The 21,919-nt window shown below is 38.0% G+C and overlaps 1 protein-coding gene across 2 annotated transcripts in view; it reads left to right on the top strand.

Annotated features, from left to right (window-relative positions):
* The first annotated feature begins 8,735 nt into the window (after positions 1–8,735).
* Positions 8,736–21,919, top strand: part of nckap1 (NCK-associated protein 1) — a 30,869-nt gene continuing 17,685 nt past the window's right edge. Inside the window, exons 1-4 of one of the 2 annotated variants that reach the window (XM_040034087.1) lie at positions 8,736–11,207; positions 17,753–17,863; positions 21,409–21,501; positions 21,604–21,660. In XM_040034087.1, the coding sequence (XP_039890021.1) occupies positions 11,166–11,207; positions 17,753–17,863; positions 21,409–21,501; positions 21,604–21,660 (303 nt within the window). In that variant the 5' untranslated portion in view covers positions 8,736–11,165. The remainder of the gene's footprint in view (positions 11,208–17,752; positions 17,864–21,408; positions 21,502–21,603; positions 21,661–21,919) is intronic. The other variant, XM_040034088.1, reaches the window with a different exon arrangement.

The following is a 21,919-nucleotide window of genomic DNA, read 5'->3' as shown; positions in this document are numbered from 1 at the left end:
TTTTTTTTTTTTTTTTTTTTTTTTTTTTTTTTTTTATTTATTTATTTATTTATTTATTTATTTATTTATTTTATTTATTTTTAAGTTTAAACAAAATAGGATTCAGGAACCTGAAATGCCTCTGCCCCCAAATGAAAGGAACAATTATTTTGGATTATCTTCCCAAAAACTGCTTCATTTCATCAAACTTTGGTATATCTTCTGTTTTGACTATGTTATTGTACAGAACTTTGGTCAACAATTGTTGTTTTTAAAAGTGCTATATAAATGAATAAAACTTGAAAGCAAAAGTACTGCAAGAATCACCAAATTAGTAACGTTTCAGAGATGCTGTTTAATTGTGATGGTGTCACAGATGGTGTAGGTATAACTTAAGAGACCTTTGAAGAACTTTAAACTAGGGATGCACCAATCCAGCTTTTTCCACTTCCAACATGATGAGGAATCCTTGGCTTTAAAGGTTTTCCAATACATTGTACCAATCTGATAACAGAGTTAATATGTCTCACTGTGAGAAAATGACTGAAAACCATCATTTTATCAGCAAACTTTAATGAAACAACTTTCATTCTAACTTGACTAAAAATAACAAATACATCAAAGGACAAATTCACTATACTACACGCCAAAGATGAATACAACAGAATTAAAAAAAAAAAAAATACATTAGCATTATCTGTTTAATTTATTTGTACTAGTCTGATTTCAGCCCACAGTGAAACCAACATCCCTCCAGCTCCTAGCTTACCTGATGTCTCTGACAGAACATAATCAAAGGAAAGTAAATAAGAGTACCTGAATAAAAGTAAATATGAGAGAGAAGCCAACGCATCGATCCTGTCCAAGCGCTTAGATGTTAGCTTCTTCCGTGCACAAAGAACTGCACAGGATCCAGATATCTGATTGGTGCATCCTGAATTTAAACATGACATCTGAAAAGCAGTTTAAAGACTTTTCTATACATTTCAGCAACACAACTGCATTCTTACATATTGGCCAGTTTTGATTTTAGTCACAATAAACTAAAGGCCTTTGACTCAAGTTCCTCAGACATGGATTAAGTTGTAGTCTTGGACTACATGTGTTTTTTCAATGCTTCAGTGAATGTTTCTCTTATTTTAGGACTAAGCTTAATTCATTTGTGGGAAACTGACCGAATATTTTTAACACTAGCTTTGGGGTGAGGGGCACGAGGGGTTAGCTGAGTGTGAGTGGGGTTAAGAAGAACAGATACCCCGAAGAAGTAAAATGATGTTAGAAGGTCCACTGGCTGAAAGATAAGCACAGCAAAGAAAAACTTTAATGCCAGCTCAGCCAAGATTAATTAAGGAAGAGATTTTAGGGTTTCTGCAGATAGTCGATGGTGTGATGAGTGAATATGCTTAAAATGGATAGGAACATTGCTGTGATCTTAGATGAATTACTATCTCCCAAAGGTAGAAACCAAACAACAAAGCAAACACAATTATCTCCACTGATTAAATATTATAGGAAACTTTGATAGGGTTTGCAAGATTAAAGAACCAAATCAAAAGATTGAGCCCATGGATTTTGGTACAAATTTCTGCCCCAGTTCTTTCATTCCTAGCTTTGGGATGCAGCTAATACTGGATGCTAGGACGTTTTCTAATATTACAAGGTAAAATGAAGCATTAAAATAACATATGAACAGGTCAGAGTGGATATGTTCAGAGGATTTATGGTGGGGCAGGTTTGAATATAGATAGATATGAAGATGATGGGACAGACAGAAAGAAAAAAGGAAGGAAGGAAGAAGGGAGGGAGGAAAGGAAGGGCGTATTAAGAAGAGTAATCAGCAGCAAAATCTTAGAGTCTGACTGTTCATACTGTGTTATAACTTTAACAGACATGCTCACAGCAATTTATTACTACAGTGGCATTTTAGCTGAGTGTTTTACACAATGAGGGTGCCTTCAGACCAAAAAAAATAATGCTTTGAAAATTAAATGCTGTAGAAAGACACCTCCAAACTACACATGGGAAACAGTATGGGCTTTCAGACAGTTTAACACTCTACTCTTCACTTGTTAAAACTGGCTAAGATATGACTGGCCTCTTTCACTCGCTCCCTCTTTTTCCTATTCATCATACATACTCAAGCAACAAAGGCTCATCCCACACAAACAGACCCACTACTCTTTTTTTTTCCTCCCACACACACAAAGCATTAGTGTAAAACTTGAGCAAGAGTCAGTTAACATTAGTAAATGTGTCTTATATAACCGAGCCTATTGCAATAAGAAGCAGATGTAGTATCAATGTGGGCACTGAATTTATTTTCCCACCACGTCACTTTAGCTTCCGCATGAGTTTACTAGTTTTATTGTATCTATTTTTATTTTACTGAATTATTATGTGTGCTGATGTTTATTCATCAGCACACTAATGGCTCATAATTCTACAGACATCCCAGTCTAAAGCATCCTCATAATTTCTGCCTTGGAAAATTTAAAACAATCAAAAAATTATTTCTAGTTTTTTATATTAGTTAACTAAAATGCAGTTTGTTTGGTTTTTTTTTTTACTTCTGATCTAGTCTTATTTTTTAAGTGTGTTTGTAGTCAACTGTAATAGCCTTAGGGCACTTACCACAAACATACAAGTAGGGTGTGTTTTTAATGCTTTTGGGTGTGTTCTGCTATGACACTTTAAGGCTATGGTCAAAAAAGGTCAATTTTGCTTAGTTTAATTTGTAACTGCAAAAAGTGAGCAGGAAGCACCTGCATGACAGCCATAAAAAGAGCTGGTGAGATTCTGATCCTCTAAATATGAAGGAAAGGAGATCAGCATGTCCCTTGTCACCTCCTTTTAGCAGAGGATAAAGCATCCTGTATCAAAGGAAAAGAGATAATACCATGCCATAACTCATAGCAATGCACTATCCAGCAATCAATCATTATGATTGTGAAACAAAGCGGATGGGGTAAACATTAATTAAGTTTGTTTTTCTTTTAATTTCATAACCTCCTGATATGTTATCAGCCGTGTTATACCAACAAGGAAAATGATCAAAAGCAGGCTGTTGTGATAAAATCTGCTTCAAGGAGCTCTATGCATTTTTAGCATGTTCAAATCTTTACAGTTAACTGAAGGGTTGCCATAATTCATTTTTGCATCATTTCTGTCCAATACTGCATTTTCAGCCTTAAGGTTTAACTTTAATTAATATTACTTCAGGCTCAGAAAGCTTTAATAAAGGCAGGAGTTACGCTGGGTCATCTCTTCAGCAGTGTCAACTCAATGAGACACTTCATTTCACTCTATAAGCCATTCAATCCTATGTATTGAACACTGAAAAGCAAAGGGGGGCAAAGTATCTCAGATAAGGTTCTTGTAATTCATCTTTGGGACATTATACTGTCACCACACCAGACCACATCAAGTTATTAAGGAGATTTTATAAGCGCAGCCAGATTCTCTTCTCTTTCCCTAACTCCTTATAAATTATCTTTCAGGAGAGGGCTAAAGCCCTTTTCTCAAGGTGATCAGGAAAATGCAGCCCTGAAATTTCTCTATACAGACCCCAATTTCCTCAAGAGACTTTACTTTTTCCAAGCTGCCATTTAACCAGATGAATAAGAAAAAAAATTTTTTTTAATAACTTGCCTGGTTAAATAAATGGCAGGTACAAACTGGTATTATGTGAAAGTAAGGCTTTACCCTAGCTTAGTTTCAGCTGATACCTCTCTATCACAACACACAGCCGTTTTTGACATGAAGTCATGCTGATGGTTTCTAGATGATCTCTTGATAGCTTTATTTACCTTTGTGTTTCTTTTTAGCTCCTTTTAAATACATACTTTTACATTACGTGTCTTTAAAGATTAACATTAACCCATGAAAAGCTTATTGGACAGATGTCAAACTGCATAGCATTTATGCAGTCAAGCAAAACGCCTGCTGGATACAGCTAGGGTGCAAATGAAACCATTCGTTTATCATTGACCAGCATATATATATAAAAATTAGATTCTGGTTGTATCATAAATATTTGTTCGGTAATCAGTTGAAAATAACAACCGAACGTCCAATTAACAGACTTTACTCGTTACTTTCGCTTCATTTTTTTTCACAATTAGTGTACCCAGCTAAACTAGGTACCTGCCAGCTAGGTCTGAAAAAAAGCATCGAGTTCGGTTATGTATATATCAGTGACTGGGGTGAACTAACAGGCTGCCTGCAGCTGGAGATTGGTGTTTAAGCTCTTGGTGGAAGGGGAGACGACGCCCGACTCCTAGCTTCATTAGCAGTGGTTAGCTTAACTAGCAGCCGCCGCCATTATAGCGGCCAACGACGGCAGCTAGCTTCCACCACTAACGCAGGCCCAGGGATTTAAGGGGCTTGTTTGGCTGTTTCGGTTCTTTTTGTTTATCGCGCTACCCATTACAATCAACTTCCATTTTGATTAATCTAACCGAAAATCAGTTCACGTCGTAAATTCAATGGCCAGCTTTACCGCAAGCTAACGTGACAGCTAGTGGCTAGCTGTGCCCACAACCTGCTTCCAGGGATACCAAAGGGATAACGTAAGTGTCGTTTGACGCACATAAACACGCAGTTAGTAAAATAATAATAATGCCTAATGTCTAAAATGAGACCTAAAAATCTTCTAACTGCTCGTGCCGTGAGAGTAGCAATCAGTGCTAGCTAATCCCATATATCTCCCTGATGTTAATTTGGGATGTCCGTAAAAAAAAAAAAAAAATCAGTTCAAAGACTTGTATGCGATCAGTGGGGGGCACAGCCTTGCGTGTGTGTGCGAACCTTTTTGATATTGTAAACACGGGTCAGCATCCCGATGCCTCTGTCGTTGAGGATGGTGAGTTTTTCTGCCAGTTTCTGCTGGCTGGGCTGGATCACTCCCCGAGACATCTTCTCCTCGCTGTTCGCCTAAATCTCCAAAGCAATCCAGTAAAAATTCCACAAATCTCCGCAGTCTTGTTCCGTAAAAATAGGGAAGAAATGGAAACTGTGATTTATGTCGTTATTAGATTAAATTTCGCCCATGTTCAACCAGCTTCCTGTACTCCACCCACCGTCTCCCTGCCTGTTTTTCTTTTTTTTCGTTCCCTGGATGAGGAGTTGTCCTGGTTTTCACAACGAGGCTGGCTAATGCTGCGTTCACGGACCCTCGTTAATTTTTTTTTATTTTAAACACTTGGTGTATACTTCCAGATGATGCTAAGATTTTTTTTATAATAGAAGTTGGCAAATTCATTTGGTACACCAGCTAAACATTAACAGCTTATAACAAAGTAGTTTAAATAAGTAGAATAGGGGTCTGTCACACCAACCGTCTGTATGTTCCCTTCCCTGGGCTCTTCCTTTTTTCCTCCTGTTTGGCAGCTCTATCTTCAACATCCTTTTTCCATTATATCCACTACTCCTCCTCTGTACATATCAAAACCATCTCATCCTTGCCTTTCTAAGGGTTTTCTCCAAACCCTTCAACCAGAACTGTCCCTGAGATGTACTCGTTTAAAAAAAAAAAAAAAAAAAAAATCCTTATCATCCTGGTCACACCCACTGAAAATCTTAGCATCTTCAACTCTGCCACCTCCAGCTCAACCTCCTGTCCTTTCTGTTTGTGCCATCATCTCCTAATCATATGTCATAGCAGGTTTCACTATCACTACCTCTGCTCATTGCAGCTATTAAAAAAATAAGTAGAAGAAAAATAAGATGAAAAATAGTTCAAAATCAAAATAAATGCAATAAACAGAGATAAAAATATTAAGTAGAAGTATAATTTTCTAGCAGTCAAACCGGGCCTTTAAAAATCTAACAAATTTACTATTTTATTTTGAGCATTTGAACGTATCACATTGTGACGTAGCTTCCGATTCAGCTGTCAGTCGCAGGAGCTTACTTTCTCACAGATTGTTTCGTTTTTTAATTTTTTTTTTATCTTGTATTAAAAAAAATAAAGCTGTGATAATGTGAGATTCTACTGCAGCGATGGCATAAAGCCCTTTTAAGGCAACAGCGGTCTAATCTTTTGCGGAAATTTGATTGAATCCAGTCCATTTAAACCAGGTTAGTGCAAAAGTAGAGAAACTAACGTGTGATGTGTTAACATTCAGACATCAGCTTCACTTGTTACAGACATCAGTGCCTTCCCTTTTCAGTTTAACATTTCTTGTGGCATACACAGTTTTAGCCCAGTTTGTGTAACTATACATTACCAATACTTAATAAATCAATTACAAAGTTAATGCTTCAGCTAAATATACGTTTGCATGTTTCAGGCGAGTCCTGTAAACTTTGTTGAGATGCATTCACTGGCTCAGGAGATCCACGGCTTCGCGAAAGACCGACTGAAGAAACAGTGCACGCGTGTTACCACAGTGACAGGCAAAAAGCTGCTGGAGAGGAGGAGTGATGGAGGAGAGGGGGATGTGGAGCTGGTTGAAGAGCTGGAGGATGGAAATGGGTGTGGATTTGTAGAAGATAACAGCCTGGACCTCCAAGTTGGTGTCATCAGACCGTTCCTCTTGCTGGGTAATCTCTGTAGCACCATTCTTACAAATGCTTTTTTTTCAGTGCTAATCCCACCACATGATTGCACTATTCTAGAACCAGATCGATATATCTGTTGGGCATTATTAGCAGTTGACCTATTGGCCTATCACACGTATATATCTGCATATAGATTGTCTGATATGCACCAATATTTTCACAAAACATAACACAGAAATCTCTCATCGCTGTCTGCTGATTACACATAGAGTGTCAGCAGTTTTGCATTTTGAATATTAAAGCATGCAAATCTATTTTAGTAACCCTCAACAGAAAACAGTGAATCTGGGAATATGCATAGGTTCAACAGAAATTGACACAGTATCTGGGTCTAACAAGTAAAGTAGCTGCAGAAGTGTTGTAAACCTGTATTCTTTCTCATGGCTGGCAGGGGGCAAAAATAATTCAAGTTGTCTAGAAGTCTATGGAAAAACAGCCCTACTTCTCACTTTTTCTGTAAGCTCAGTAAACCCTTTCCTGATGGGTTTGTGGTCTCAGTCGCTAGGTTCAAGACTCATTTAACAGAGCATGATGGTCATTTTCTAAATTGTCATCCAGTTTAGCGTAAAATTAGTGATAAAACAGGGTATGTGGCTATCTTGTGATTTGTAAGTCAATATCCTGTCAAGCATAATTGCTCAGTTTTCTCAGTCGATTTCACGTATTGGCTTCTGAGTCTTAAAAGAGTCTAGTGTGGTGCGCCGGTTGAGATCGCTGGAATGAGCAGGTGACCATATGCCGCAAGGCTGAGAGCGGATGACCCGGGTTCGAGTCCAACCTGCGGCCCTTTGCCGCATGTCTTCCCCTCTCTCTTCCCTCCACTTTCCTGTCAGTCTTCACTGGCCCTATCAAAGCTAAAGCCATAAAAAAATCAAAACAGAATGGCCCTGGTCAGATGGTGGATTCAAACCAGGACCTCCTTGCTGTGAGGCTAACCTGTGTAAAACAACATAGTTAAAGTAAAACCATCACAGGCGCATAGTAAGGGCCTTCAGCTGTGCAAACATTTATATATATATATATATATATATATATTAGGGGTGCAACGATATTCGTATCGATATTGAACCGTTCGATACAGTGCTTTCGGTTCGGTACGCATATGTATCGAACAATACAACATTTGTAATTTATTTTATCAATTTTCCTTCTGACGATGCTGTCTGGTGTTGAGCGCTCAGTGAATCTGTGTTCGACTACTCCGCCTAGGGCTGCACTGTCGAGCGCAGATCCACTGAGCGCTCAACACAGACAGCATAGTCAGAAGGAAGAGCGCGGGCAAGCTAGCGAGACAGAAGTTAAGCTCTACTTGCAAACATTCAGATCTGGCGTTTGGAATTATTTTGGTTTTCATGTGACGTATGACCGTGAAGGTAAGCGAGGTCATGACTAAAGTAAAACAGTTTATGTTGGATGTGCCATGCAATGCTTCAATACATTGGTGTGAACTAGTGTGTTTAGCGCAGTTAGGCTCCGGGTAACGTGTTTGCCGTGTAGCCCCATGCACGGAGCGATCGGCGGTAGCCGCCGGAAGATTGTGGAGGGGTTGTTGCGAGCGGTATAACGAGATCGAACTAGGAAAGCACAGGGGGGAAACACAACTGACCTCTAGGGACGAAGGGAATACCGCAAGACATCGCTCCGAGTGAGCAAAGACAAAACAACAAGCAGGCGACGGGACCGGGAGTCAGAAGCAGGGGGAGACAGAGGGTATGCAAAGGAGGCGACGGAAGGGGGAGGGAAGAGAGCACAGAAGAAGCGGAGCGGAGGAGAGGGGGAGGGGGGAAGAGCAAGGGAGAGGGGAAGAAAAGCGAGGGGGAAAGAGGAGGGAGCGCCGCAAACAGAGACAGGTGGGCAAGAGCGACGGGACAGACGGCATCGGAGAGAGCAGAGGGGGGGCAGGTCGGGAGACAAAAGCGGCGCGCCTAGGAAAGGCCGTGGGAGGGGAGGGAAAAAGAGAGGGGGCAAGGAGGGGGCAGGCGGGCAGTAAAGGGAGCGGCCCCCCCACACCCCGGTAATTATTGTTAATTTGCATCGGTGAATCCACTGTCACTTCCCAAAAAAAAATATATATATATATATATATATATATAAATAATTATTATAATTTTTTTAATTGTATATTGGTAAAATATCAAATATTTGTAAATTTATTGAAAGTGTTATCACTTTTACCTTCCAGAAACTTAATGCCCCTTCTTCTGTCTTTTACCACCAGCCTTTTTTTCTTCCCCTGAGCTTTAAAACCTTTTTTCGGCATCACTCTCTGCATTCTGATCCACAAAATGTGGTTGCTTTCCTTTTGTTGCGGAGAAAATACTGAAAAGTATCGCCTGGCCATTAGCTTTACCTATTGTATGGTGGCGCAGAGGGGACATTAACACATTAATGAATAACTGCTGGGGTGAAAATTTGCAGGTTGACATTTATTAAAGGGCACACCTGATTACCAGGGGCATTTTTACTCCTCATTTTTAATTTCAAGGCTACTTTATGAGATGGATAAGGCCCAAGACCTCCATAAATTTTACATGGTTTCAGTGGCATGTTGCCCCAAAGAAAATGCAGTGCAAAGTGAATTTCATCAGAGTGCTGGCAAATTTAATATTTTTTTAAATTAATTCTGTTTGATTTGAAGATATAAAATCGGCTAGGGTGAGTTCGCCATTAAGGGAAGAGCCGGCAGTTTTTCAGGTGCTTCTTTTTGCTGACATGTGCTCAATAAGTGAAATTAGCTGTTTGATTTGGATGAAAACCTGCTGACTTTCATCCCTTCATGGCATCACCTTCACGTCTGTCACCACAGACCTCAAATGCCTGGTGTCACTAAAATGTTTCCTGAGGGATTCCCCATTTCCTTTATGTAATAGATGCTACCGGAAATAAAATCTGAAGTTGTGAAAACAGAGCCCAGTATTCATTTTAAGTTTGCTTATAGGGCCATGGCTTTGTAGCCAAGCTTTGATACATAAAGACAAAAACAAACAAATCATAAATCCTTAACATTTTTAATTGACTGGCTAACTGATCAATTGATTGACACCATGCAGTTGAATATACTGCATGGTGTGTGTGTGTAAGAAAAGACTCATAATATATATAGATTTAAAAGAAATGCCATATTTGGCAACATATTCATCATGAATAGAATTAAATACTAACAGAGCAGTGTATTTACTCTAAGCTTTAAACATGTGCAAAGATTAATTCCGAGTGTCTTGTCTTGTTGTTTTCTTGTTAACACTAAGAAAACAACAAACTTGTTTATAAATGCTTTATTAAAATTGTAATTGAAAAATGAGACCCGGGATCTTGGCATGGGCTTTGTATGGTGGTTGGTAGAGATGCCATAGATTATAGCTGCAGGAAAGCCAATAAAAAGTCAAAGTTAGTGCGTAGCATTAGTTAACATAGTGCATGTATTAAACAAATGACATGTATATAATGTAATGTGTTAAAAAGTGTTGGAAGAAGGTTTGGAGCTGGTGCTATCATGGAAATATTTACAGAGCGTGTACTCAAATTTGGAAACTTCGTACAGAACCAAAGATTGCATATAGGCTAAGTTACACCCATACTTTCCCTATTACCCAGATAACATGATCAAAGGATGAACTGACATGATACAGATTTCACGTCTTAATTTATTGTGCACCAGTATCTTTCAGACAAGGACAAAACGGGCATTACACAGCTTTTCCTGGCTCAGATTTGGCCTTTGTGTTATCTTATTTAACAGAATCAATTCCTTTAGCTGTAATTTGTATTATTTAAATGTGTTTCATGTGGAAATACTGTAACAGATATTTGTGCCTTTTGAATGTTAAGTTAGCACATCAGTTGTCACAGATTGCTTGGAAATACTGGTGGAGAGGAAAAAAAAAAAAAGGATACACTGCATTTAATGTGTATTTGTCAAATCCAGCCCCAGAACTGCTTAGTAGTTGTTGGAACTTGTTTGTTACAACTAACAAATATGTTTTCCTTATATTAATATATCTAAACCAGTTTGAACAAACTCACAGTTTCAGGTGTTTCAATTTTTTGTAGCTAAAACAGCACCAGAGCCATTGGTGTCCAGAAATAAGTGGATTGTCTCACACGTATCAGAGCACCACGGATGCAGTCAGGAAACACTGCATCGTCAGTTACTAAGCAACAGCCAGAACACGAATGTGGAGCAACATTATAAAACTGCAAGGCCCAACTTCAACTTCACACTTTTCTGTGCAAGACAAAAAGGCTTTCCATGCTCTTAAAATGGATGTTATTTTCAATGTGCTGAAGAGCGTAGGTAGAATTACTACACCTTGTGTTACTTTCAAGACAGCGTGCGTTAAAATAAGTGTTAATGTGATGACATGTTGGCGCGGCATGATTTTTGTGTTTTTATGTGCTGTATTGAAACGAAATGCCAGAAGGGCTATCCTTAACAAACTCTCCAGCACGCAGGAAACACCTCAGCTGTTGTTTTTAAAACGTGTGTGTGTGTGTGTGTGTGTGTGTGTGTGTGTGTGTGTGTGTCTGACATGGAGAGAGCGTGAGTGAGTGTATGGACGAGTGATCCAGCAGTTTGCCTGGGTGGGCTCTTTGTTTTGATTTCTTCTCTTCTTCTCTCCGTTCCAATGCTTCCCCCCTCTCCTATGCAGCAAGGACAAGTTTGGAAGGTTTGCAAAATTTATCACCTTCCACTGATGAAACCCCTCCCCTTGTCACCCTTCCTCAACTCCTTCCTCTCCCTCCTCTCCCCTGTTCCTCGTCCTCCTGGCTACCTGTACTGATCTGTTGGTCCTCTCCTTTGTGCCTCACTCCTCTTCATGTTTGAATCTGTAGTGCTGAAAGTAAGGCTGGGCTCCATTCCCTGTCAATTTTACCAACCCACAATGTTAATTCATTGTGTTATTCATTTGCTTATGATAAAGCATTCAGACATCAACTACATTTTTTCCCCATAAAATAAAGCCTTTTTATTTTAGTTCACATAGACAGTCTTTGAAGCAGTCCCCAAACTAGATTTTTGTCGCTGGAAAAATAGTTAACAGGTGTTTAAATCTTCACCTATGGTGTGTAAAAGTCCAGTATACATGATAAAATAACAACATAGTCCTGTATTAAATTTTATAATACACACAGTGAAAACATTTCTTTAAAAAGGCTTAAAAATATACATTATGATGGGTCATGGATGTGTTTCATATGCAATAATAGTTGTGTATATAATGTGTCAGTAATAGTAGCTATATGTTTTTTCTGTTTATTAATAGCAACCAATTGAGATTCATGCCAGTAGGTAGGCGTGCCTTCTTCTGTTTATGTGGTATAATTGTAGATGGCAACATCTCGAAAGTACCACCTGAAAAGGGTTAGGTGAAATATACTGTTTAGGACCAAAAAACCCTCTTCTATTATTTTTTTCTTTCTAACTAAATGACTATTTAGATAATATAAAATATAATATAAAAAAAAATAAGATATATATATATATATATATATATATATATATATATATATATATATATATATATATATATATATATATATATATATATATATATATATATATATATATATATATATATATTAATATTAAAAAAAACAATAAAATATAAATATAATAATTTTTAAATCTTTGAATGGTAAACAATTAGCTATTGCTGTCTTCCACAGTTCATAAAGACTGTTTACCAGCAGAAGTGCCCTCTGGAGCCCCGTTTGTGCAGTGCACTTAGTACAGCATCGTTATATCAGTTTGATAGAAGGATCTCATGGCAACCACTGGTCGCTAAGGAAAAATTATTCCCCAACCTGTTGGCAATTGGTTGCTGGCGGTTGTAAAGATGCTGCACTAAAACATTCACTAACTACTGGTTGAGCGGTAGTGAAAATTGGAAAAAGTGCAATACAAACTGGAATGGCATTTACCTTCAAAGTAAAAGTTGCTTCTTTTGAAACATGTTGGTTAAAGCGGTTACTTTGAAGGTGAATGTTTTCCAAGTTTTCTCAGACAAGTCTGCATCTTATATACAACCGCGACAGTCTGCCAGTAACCAGAGCAATCATAAGGAGGCTTTTTATGCAGCACCATCTTCACGATTGATTTCACTTGCCAACCAGTCAAGAAATACACCTGATGATTTCCCTAACAACCAGTAGTTCCTGCCGACTTAGTGGCCTCAATTATTTCTTTTAATCTGTGTGATTCTGGGTGAAAGCTTCATAAATTTTTATGAAGCTTTTTTAGAAGTCTAATTAATAATTGCATCACCCCAACATTTGCTTTTTTTCAAATTTGGACTAGACATTAATTTTGCATTTTGATAAAGAACAAGCAAAATAAGGTTAACAAATGCAATAGTATTAGAAAAAAAGATTAACACTCATGCCAGCAGGCAGTAAACCAGTCATAGCAGGTTGGAGTAGTGCTTTAGTGGTTTCATATCACATGAGACCATCCATCCATTCTTTGGGGAACTTTCTGTTTCTTTTTTTTCCCCAGCAGTTAATCCCTCCTTGTGAAAATGAAGGCGCTCACACTGAGAGCAATGACAGACAAAAATGAAATCATCTCAGGGAGGAGGTAGTTTTCACAGATTCTGAAGGGTCACTCAGTAGGTGCCAAGCAGCGTTCAAATATTGCATCCAGTAATTAGCAACTGTAATTAGTCCTCAGATGTGTGCTTCCTTGGCCCGCTGCTAAGTATCCCATGGTCCCCTGCCATATGTCGGTCAGTGTGGGGACCCTTTGAGAAGCTCAGCTGTTTAATTGCTGCCCGGAGTGGAGAAACGATGGTGGAGGCGAGACTGAGGTCTGTTCTGGTATCCAGGCAACAGCTCCCTTACTCCTTCCTGACCACTACTGATTCTCAGCTTATTCCCATGCCCTGTCCCTTCATTCACTGCGCCCCTCCTTCCATCCATATCGCCATCAGCCCCCACCCCACCCAAACCCAGCCAACCAGCTTATTGCACTAGCCACCACCAGCACTAACAGACAGTCCCATGCCATATGAACTCTGTCAAATTTTAACTAGTATTCATGTCTTTGATCTGTGATGCTAAGATGTTAGTTATCCAATTATGGTCTGTTCTTCTGAAAATAAAATGGTCAATAATACCCAAAGAGTTATCCTAACTGAACCCAAATAAGAAGAAATTAAAGAAAATTAAAGAAATCTCTTTAATATACTATTATACAATTTGAAAAATAATCAGAATTGGGGTTTTGCATGTTTTAGCCCATTAATTGCAACTCACTCGACTTGATATTAGTGGCAAACTATCATTCAAGTAATAGGAGTTTGTATAAAATTTTTCAGTGTGTGTTTCCTCCCTATTTTAGAGCTTTCGAAGGGTTGTGGGAATGTTTTTTGTTTTTTTTTTTATTAATATTTAACTTTAAAGAATCAGTAGAAATGCTATATAGAATCACATGTATGAGCTCTGAAGGTGAAAAGTCAAACCGGAAGCACATAATTAAATTAAGTATATTTTTTTTATTGTGTGTTAAAAACTTAGCAGTATGTCGCTAACAGACTGGCTGAATATCCATATCAGGCAGCATTGGTCCTGTTGATTGATAAAGTGGCATTTAAACATACTGGGGACTGATGTTTGTCTGTTGTGTCAGATTACTTTTGTGTGCTAAACGTTCAAAATTGTGACTATAAAAATACACAGGCTATCACTAAATGCATAAATAATACATAATTACACACATAATTCTTCTAATAACTGTTACACTCAGTTTAAAACTGTTGAAGTTGCTGACTATGTAGAGTTGTTAATGTAATTTACAACTATAAATGAATTGTCTTATGCTTTGAATTTGGGCTAAAACATGATAAAACACTGCGTTTAGCATATCAATGTGATGTAGTAACTGAACAATGTCTTTTCTGCAGTTCCCCGGTGTGAGTCAGAGGGTAACTACATTACAGTTGCAGACATAGTGACTAGTCTGTTGTTGGGTGAACCTAGTGGTGCTGTCACCAGATGAGTGCTGTGTTAGCAAAGCCAGGCTTGTGCTTTTTGCAGTTGCATGGATTTAACAGTCACATCTTGGTTCCTTGTTCTTAACCTACCGTAGTTAAAATTCAGCCTGCCTCTCGTACACTTGAGCAGATTTTCACTTAGCCTTTGAACATTGTCTGGCTGCTGTCTGACCTGGTGTGAGAGAGGTGGGCATAAGGAAACAAGCTGAGACTCTAGGTCCATTCTGTCTTTGATGGGTCTTGAAACCTTGTTGGTGTTGTGTGTTTGTGTCCAATCCCTTCATAGTGTCCACATGTGTTATGTGTTTCAGATCCAGCAGTAGTGAGTGCGTTTCAGCTATAGAACTGTAAGAGCTAAGCATGCAGAGCAGAACTGGGTTTTGGCTTTTTCTCTAGCAAAATGCATATATTGTAGTTGATTATGCTCGCTGGGTAGACTGGATTTTCTTTTTCATGTCATAGTTTTAGGGAATTAAAATTGTGTCTGCACCATTCTGCATTCCAAGTTGAATTTTAGCAGATACATAATGGTAGCAGCTGCTTATCACTGTTTCCTCTTTAACCGGGGTTAAACCAGCCACAAGCTTTGACGTGATTCTATAGTAGCTATTGCTATTTTTTTTAAATTTAAAGCGTGATTAAACTTTAAATCCTAAAAGAGAGGGCACTAATTGCCATTGTTTAAAGGCTTCAGAGTCTTAAGGCCAAACCCATTGTCAGTGATGCGGTATATTACAACACAGCTTTAAATGGAGCTACTGCTCGCTGTCTTGTGGGAGTGTCAACAAAACCTGAATCTCCAGCCTGCATTTCATCATGTTTTGATACCGAGGTTGTCAGTGTGAATTAGCATGTGTTGTTGTGTTGCGGGTTCATTTTGTACTGGCTGATGCTGGAAACCTTTCAGCGCCATGCAAACTGAAATCCAGGTTTTATGCTTGTGTTGCTGTTTGCAGGCCTGATGGGCCACTAGCTATGATTTGTTCCTGCAGTGTAGAAAACAGTGCATTTATAGTACAGCTAAGTGTTGCAGTTCTCATTATGGTAACTTCATGTTACTTTTTCTGGCCTTTCTAAATGTGTACTTCCACTTTCTAAACTTGAACATTAACCACGAGGAAGTGAATCCTCAGAACAAAGGGTCTGACCTCTTCTAGGATTGTTCCTCGGTGTTGGCAGCCAATAAACTTTACACATTCACTCTGTTTATGGCACATGCATGGACCACATCTTCCTCACCATTTGCTACTACACTACCCATAATGCATGAGAGCTGTTGCTTCCTGCCAGGCAGTCAGGGCAGACAATTCAACACCTGCAGAGTAAAAGATTAGAATATGAATAAGCAGAAATGTGCAGGTGCAGTGAATTAATTCTGCTCATGTAGGATAGAAAACACTCAACTAAGAAAAGGCTTTCTCTCTGACCACTTATCTCTCTCTCTCTCTCTCTTTCTGTGCCCTACTTTGCCATTTCTCACTTGAAGCCTCCATGTGCCTTTAATTTCTCCCTCCTTCCCATTTTCTACCTATTTTTCTTTCTCTCTCCTGTTTCATTCCCTCTACCTGCTCATTGCTCTTTCCGTCATGTAGTGGTGTTACTAACCACTCAGAGACACAGTTTGACACTGAAACCATTGTAACCTGGGACTCTCAGTGGTTCTCGGCCTCATTTGTGTTGTTGACAACAAAGCTAAACTTTCAGGATTAATTGTTTGTAAACCATCACTAAACAATATTTAACAAAAGTCTTAAAAACTGGTAATTTAACCAAATTGTAATTTCCTAAGGAACCGCCACCAATTGCTTTCTGAAATAGTTAATCATTTATTAAAATACTGTGGTTTGTCTTGAAGGAGGCTTTAAAGGGCTGTTTAATTCATCAAATATTCATTTCAGTTAAAGTTTTAGCTTCAAAAACTATTAAAACAAGATAGATGATTATTATGCCGCATTCTGTTTTGCATCAATGCTTTTGTTTTGTGTTTCAGCCCACCAAATTTACTTTTGTCACTCCAACAAGCTCAAATTGACTCCCTGCCAGGCGTTCAGCTCTTTCCTTCTTATTTATTTTCATTGGAATTAGAATTAAATTTCAAGGAAGTCCACTCGGAGGAAGTTTAAAACGTCTATTTACTTAAACGTCTCGAGTAATCGTGTGGAATAATAATAATCTCGTTACTGATCATAATAACACAATAATGCAGATTTTAACTGTAACCAACCATGGTATTTATTATTATAATTTACCCTTTTAAAAACATTTTTTTCATGAAAATGCATAAATAATTAGGTCATAATGTGTAAAAGTAATCTGTAAGTCAAAATCCCCACTTCATACCTTTCATATGATGTCAGAGAATGGACCCTAATATCTTCAGTCATAAGTTGTCATATTTAACTCAAGACAGAATTATTTTTCTAGACTTAAGTCTGGTAGTCATTTAGTTATTAGTGAGGAAAAACATGACATGAGGTTCATAAAGCCTGGTGAATTATGCTACCACCACCCTGACTGCCGAGTTATATGTAATTTCATATGTACTAAAACAGATATTAAAATATTACCAGTTGGTACATATTATCAGTTTTAATACCAGAACTAAAATAACCATGAACTAAATTTCAATTAAAATTCTGTCAGTTATTGGTTATATGGTTATTATTCACAAAAAGCAACTGTCTAATCAGTAGAAATGAGCAATTTTAAGTATTTATTCTATTTAAAATCTCTAATCTCTACAGCTCAGCAGCTGAGAACCACTGATAAGTTCAGGCTCTTGCTCAGTTGAACCTGGTTTATCCAAACATGAAAACCGCAGACTTCCAAACTTTGTTCAGCCTGGTGGAAATCTACCCTATCAATCCTTTTTTTGGCATGTACATCTTAATGGAAAATAAGACTGCACATGCCACTGCATCAAGTTTGTGTGTGTGTTCGTTTTCATGTCTTAAATATGCCTCTGGTTTGGAAACACCACTGAATATATGCAGTGCTGATATTTCATTCACTCAAACGCCTCTTCCGATATCAGTCCTGGGATAAACCAGGTTTCACTATGAGCACTAAATCCAACCCCAGTAAATACAACAAATTTAACATGCCATACTATGAGAAAGTGAGAAAAGGGTAAAAAAAGCCAGGTGTTTCAGTAGCAGCACTGTACTTGTCATATTTTTTTTCCTCTCTCTCCTCACGTCCTCTTCTCTTTTCCTCCACAGGCATGTGGCGATCCCAAGGCTAAGCCCTCCTATCTCGTCGATAAGAACTTGGAGTCTGCGGTTAAATTTATTGTCAGGAAGTTTCCTGCAGTGGAGACGCGGAATAACAACGTGAGTATTCCTACGTATACGTCTATTATGCAAAGAGAAGTGGAAGGAAAAAGTGTCTTTTTAGCAGGATAGATGATTTGATTTGTCTTCGTTACTACACACTTTGAATCTAGGGTGCAGCTCTATTTTTATGCTCTCCATATCTTCTTATTGTTGCATTTATCATTTGATATCCTGTTGAAAATAAATAAATAAATAAAAGCTCCTGCACTACAAATATGGGGCAGAAATACACCCAGGCACTGTCATTTATTAAAAGATCTTATTAAATGGCATGCATTACATTATTGTATAAGAAAATGTTAAAACATCATGTTTAGTGTTTCAGATAGTTTGTACAGAATGTAAAAGCAGCTGCTAATCAGTTGAGATATAAAAAAAAAAAAGTAAAATTAGTATTAGAAGTATTAGTTTACAAACGAAATACTTAAGAAACATGACACGTATTTTTGCTAATTTAATTCTATATAATGTTCAGCGAGATATTCACTTGCATTACTAACTTGTTTATATAAACTCTGTCTGGCAATTGCCAAATTATGTTGTTTCTGAATGTGATTTATACTTTTCTTTTTTCTTTTTTTTTTATTGGACTTGTATATTTGTTTTTTCATTAAGCTTACTTCCCACTCAGGTAGCTACATCACTCTGATTTGGTGCTTCAGTAAATGTTAAGCCCATTTTTAGGTGCCTAGCAGTCAGTGTGGGAGATTCCTGTAAGGTAATAAACCACTGTCCTCCCTGACACCATGTGTCAGGCAAATTACTCTTCCATTTATTAATTAAGCCCGCGTGTACTTTAATCTTGCATTGGATTGCTCAGCTAGCCCCAAAAAACTGCTGGAGTATTGTTGACTGCCCGTGAATCGAGTAGGGTTTCCATGTGGCTGGTTGATCTGGTTGTTTGGTTGGGTGCCTTTGTTTGTTTCCTTGCTTTTGGAAACTTTGATCTTTTGTTGAAGATCTGAGGATTTGTTTGTTTATTTAAGTTTTTCCCTATTAGAGTGTGCCTGATAATTTTACAATATTACAAAATTTTACAAAAGACATCCCCACTTTTCCTCGGGTGGCCCTAATCCTCTTCCATAGTCATGTGACCATGTAATGCAATTTGAGTTGGGTTTAATTCTAAAAAGAAATGGGTCAACATAGCTGAGAAGATGGTTTCCCACAGGTTTAGTTTTGTGTGTGTGCTTGTGTGTGCACATTTTCTTAAAAGACTTATTTGGTGACAAAGAAACTGAGAAATGTAATCAGCTACCTCACGATTACCACAGCTTTCTCCAGAGCATAGAAAAGACTTCCATCATTGGTTCCAGCTCAAACAGCAAGTTCAGTTCGTCCGATGGCGAGACTCTAACCTTTCTACAGAGGCAGCCAAGTTAAATTAAAGATGGCGGCCCAGCCAGGGAATCAAAATAATGAGTAGAGTAGGGCAGTGACTAAACTTTCAAAATAAGAGCAAGGGGAATAACTGCTGATTACAGAGGACTTTGTTCTTTCAGACAAGTTAAAAAAAAAAATTGAAATAAAAATGAGACAGAATATGCATGAGGATCTGTTAATTTCCAGTGGTGGCTGGAAATAGGCTGGCCAGGTAAAGACTACACTGGTGTGATGGCGTTGGGTATCCAGCATCTCTTACAACTTTGTCAGGTGTGCGTGTGTGTGTGCGCATGTGTGTCAAGTGAACTAAAGTCATTGCTCATCAGATTTTTCTTTTTAGCTTTACTTGTTAGCATATGGCGTTTGTGTCAGAGCACCATTTAGCAAAAAGCTGTTGTGTGTGTGTGTGTGTGTGTGTGTGTGTGTGTGTGTGTGTGTGTGTGTGTTTATACTGTGTGTGTAGCTAACTGCTTTATTCAGTATAACTGTGCTTAAAAATGTGTCTCTTATGTTGTTTTTCTGCTTTGTTTCTGTGTTTGTTTGTGTTCTGCATGCTAAACTTGGCTTAATCCGGACTTGTGCTTTTTGGTAAGTTTTTGTATCTAAGTTTCTGTAACTTTTTGAGTTTAATTTAAGCACTTAAGTTTTGTAATATTATGTATTTTTATTTGTACCTGTGTTTGTTTTTGCGGGGGGGGGATTTATTTATTTTGGTTTTGTTTCTTTTTGGGTTTTTTTAAAGCTCTTTTGGAGTGTGTTTTGCTTTGCTCAGCTTTCTCTGGCAGCATTTTTATTTTCTCTTCTTCATCCTGTGAATGACTGCGTGGCTAGTTACCCACCTGGCTAGTTGGTTAGGTTTGCTTGATGACTGATCAGCTGGTGTTTGAATGACTTGCTGACTGCATGCAATAAGGAGTGTCACTCAGCAGGTAATCGAAATTGTGCAAGAAAAACTGTTTTGTTATTTGTTCTGTTTTTTTTAGGAATTAAAAAATAAACAGTGATTGTTCCACTTTTAGTTGACTTGAGCCAAATACCAGATGTTTGAACTCCTTATTGCAGCAGCAGTGTTTCACGCTTCCTACACTTGTCATGTTTTGACCTTTTTCCACCTTTGCCTATTAGGCCAGTTCTGGTTTAGGGTGCGGTTCTGACCTCAGATTGCTCTGGAGCTGGGTTCAATTTACATACAGTATGCTTCAGTCATTTCTAGCATGTTAATACACTGCTTCTCAGGTGCTGAAGTCAGATACTTCATGTTGATTTTTAGACTTTAAAAGATTGCTGCATCAATCTTTTAAAGGTAAACTGGGATTTGAAAACACTTTGTATCCACAGCTAAAGACTCGTATTGACAGTGTTTTATTTTTTGAGGTGCTGTTGGGTTAATGGTTTCTGCTTTGCTTATGTAGGCAGATTTTACTTTGGTGAAACATTTCATTACAGCTTCTGGAAAACCGCCACACGGAAAACGAGTTATTCAAAACTTTATTTAACATACAACAAGGTGCAAAAGAAGAAAATTGATAACAAAGTTCTCCTGTATGCAAAGTGTTCCAGAAAAATTAAATGAAATAAGTTCTTCACCAAAGTAAAATAACTTTCATGTATATACATGGAATAGAAAGTCATTTTTTAAAATTGTCTTAAGAATAGTTTAGCTCCAATAACTGAATTATTTAGCAGCTGTGTGTGGTTTCTGCCGCTTTGCTGTTGATTAAGTTTCAATTAATTAACTTCAAAATGAAGAAACTCAAGACCTGATGATCTCTGCGGATCCCTGAAGGGAAACTTGATAATTACATCTTTTTAGCTGGGTGGGATAGGAATATGCTGATATTTCTCTTCAGAGTTAATAAAAATCAAATTGTCAAAGAAACATATTTCCAGAGTTAAATAGAACTTAACCAGAGTTTCTTTTTTATTTAAAAGATGATTTTGATGATTCATTTAAGAAATGTCCAAAGTCAGTCCCATCTTTTAATCATACCAGCTGTAAAAGAGTAAACGGTCCTGAGTTGCTGTATGACGTTTCTCTGTGACTACTCTGAAGGGAACACAGTGAAAGCAGTACTTAGTTACTGGAAAACCTAAGCCTCAGGTTCACGCAGCACTTCTAAAATTCACAACTTTGTGTTCTTTGCCATGTGGTTTTATAGCAACAGCTGGCCCAGCTGCAGAAGGAGAAGTCAGAGATTCTGAAGAACCTGGCTCTCTATTATTTTACCTTCGTCGATGTCATGGAATTCAAGGTGGGGAAAAACACACAGTGGCACTCAGGTGAAGCACACGAGGATGTGTTTCTTTTACTTTGGTGGTTCTAATGAAAACATTTCTCTTCGCTCTATTAATAGGATCATGTGTGTGAGCTGCTGAACACCATTGATGCCTGCCAGGTCTTCTTTGACATTGTAAGCAAATATATTTATCTTTTTTAAAGAATGTGTATCACATGTAACAGGACAATGTTTTAACGCTTCAGAAAACATAGAAAGAAGCCTAAAAAAGGAAGAATTACCCACCAGAACCTGCAAAGTTCTGTTGTGGGTCAAAGACTCCCTTTTCCTAGAGACTGAAAACGAGGCCCAAAGGAGGAGCGAGAGTCTAGATCCCACTCAGAAGTCTTGAACTACAATAAGCTGTAAAGTTATTGAAGATTTTTTTTCCCCC

Source organism: Simochromis diagramma, unplaced genomic scaffold (genome assembly GCF_900408965.1).
Source record: "Simochromis diagramma unplaced genomic scaffold, fSimDia1.1 OVJJ01000176.1, whole genome shotgun sequence".
Classification (NCBI taxonomy): Eukaryota; Metazoa; Chordata; class Actinopteri; order Cichliformes; family Cichlidae; genus Simochromis; species Simochromis diagramma.
This window is presented reverse-complemented; position numbering and strand designations above follow the sequence as displayed.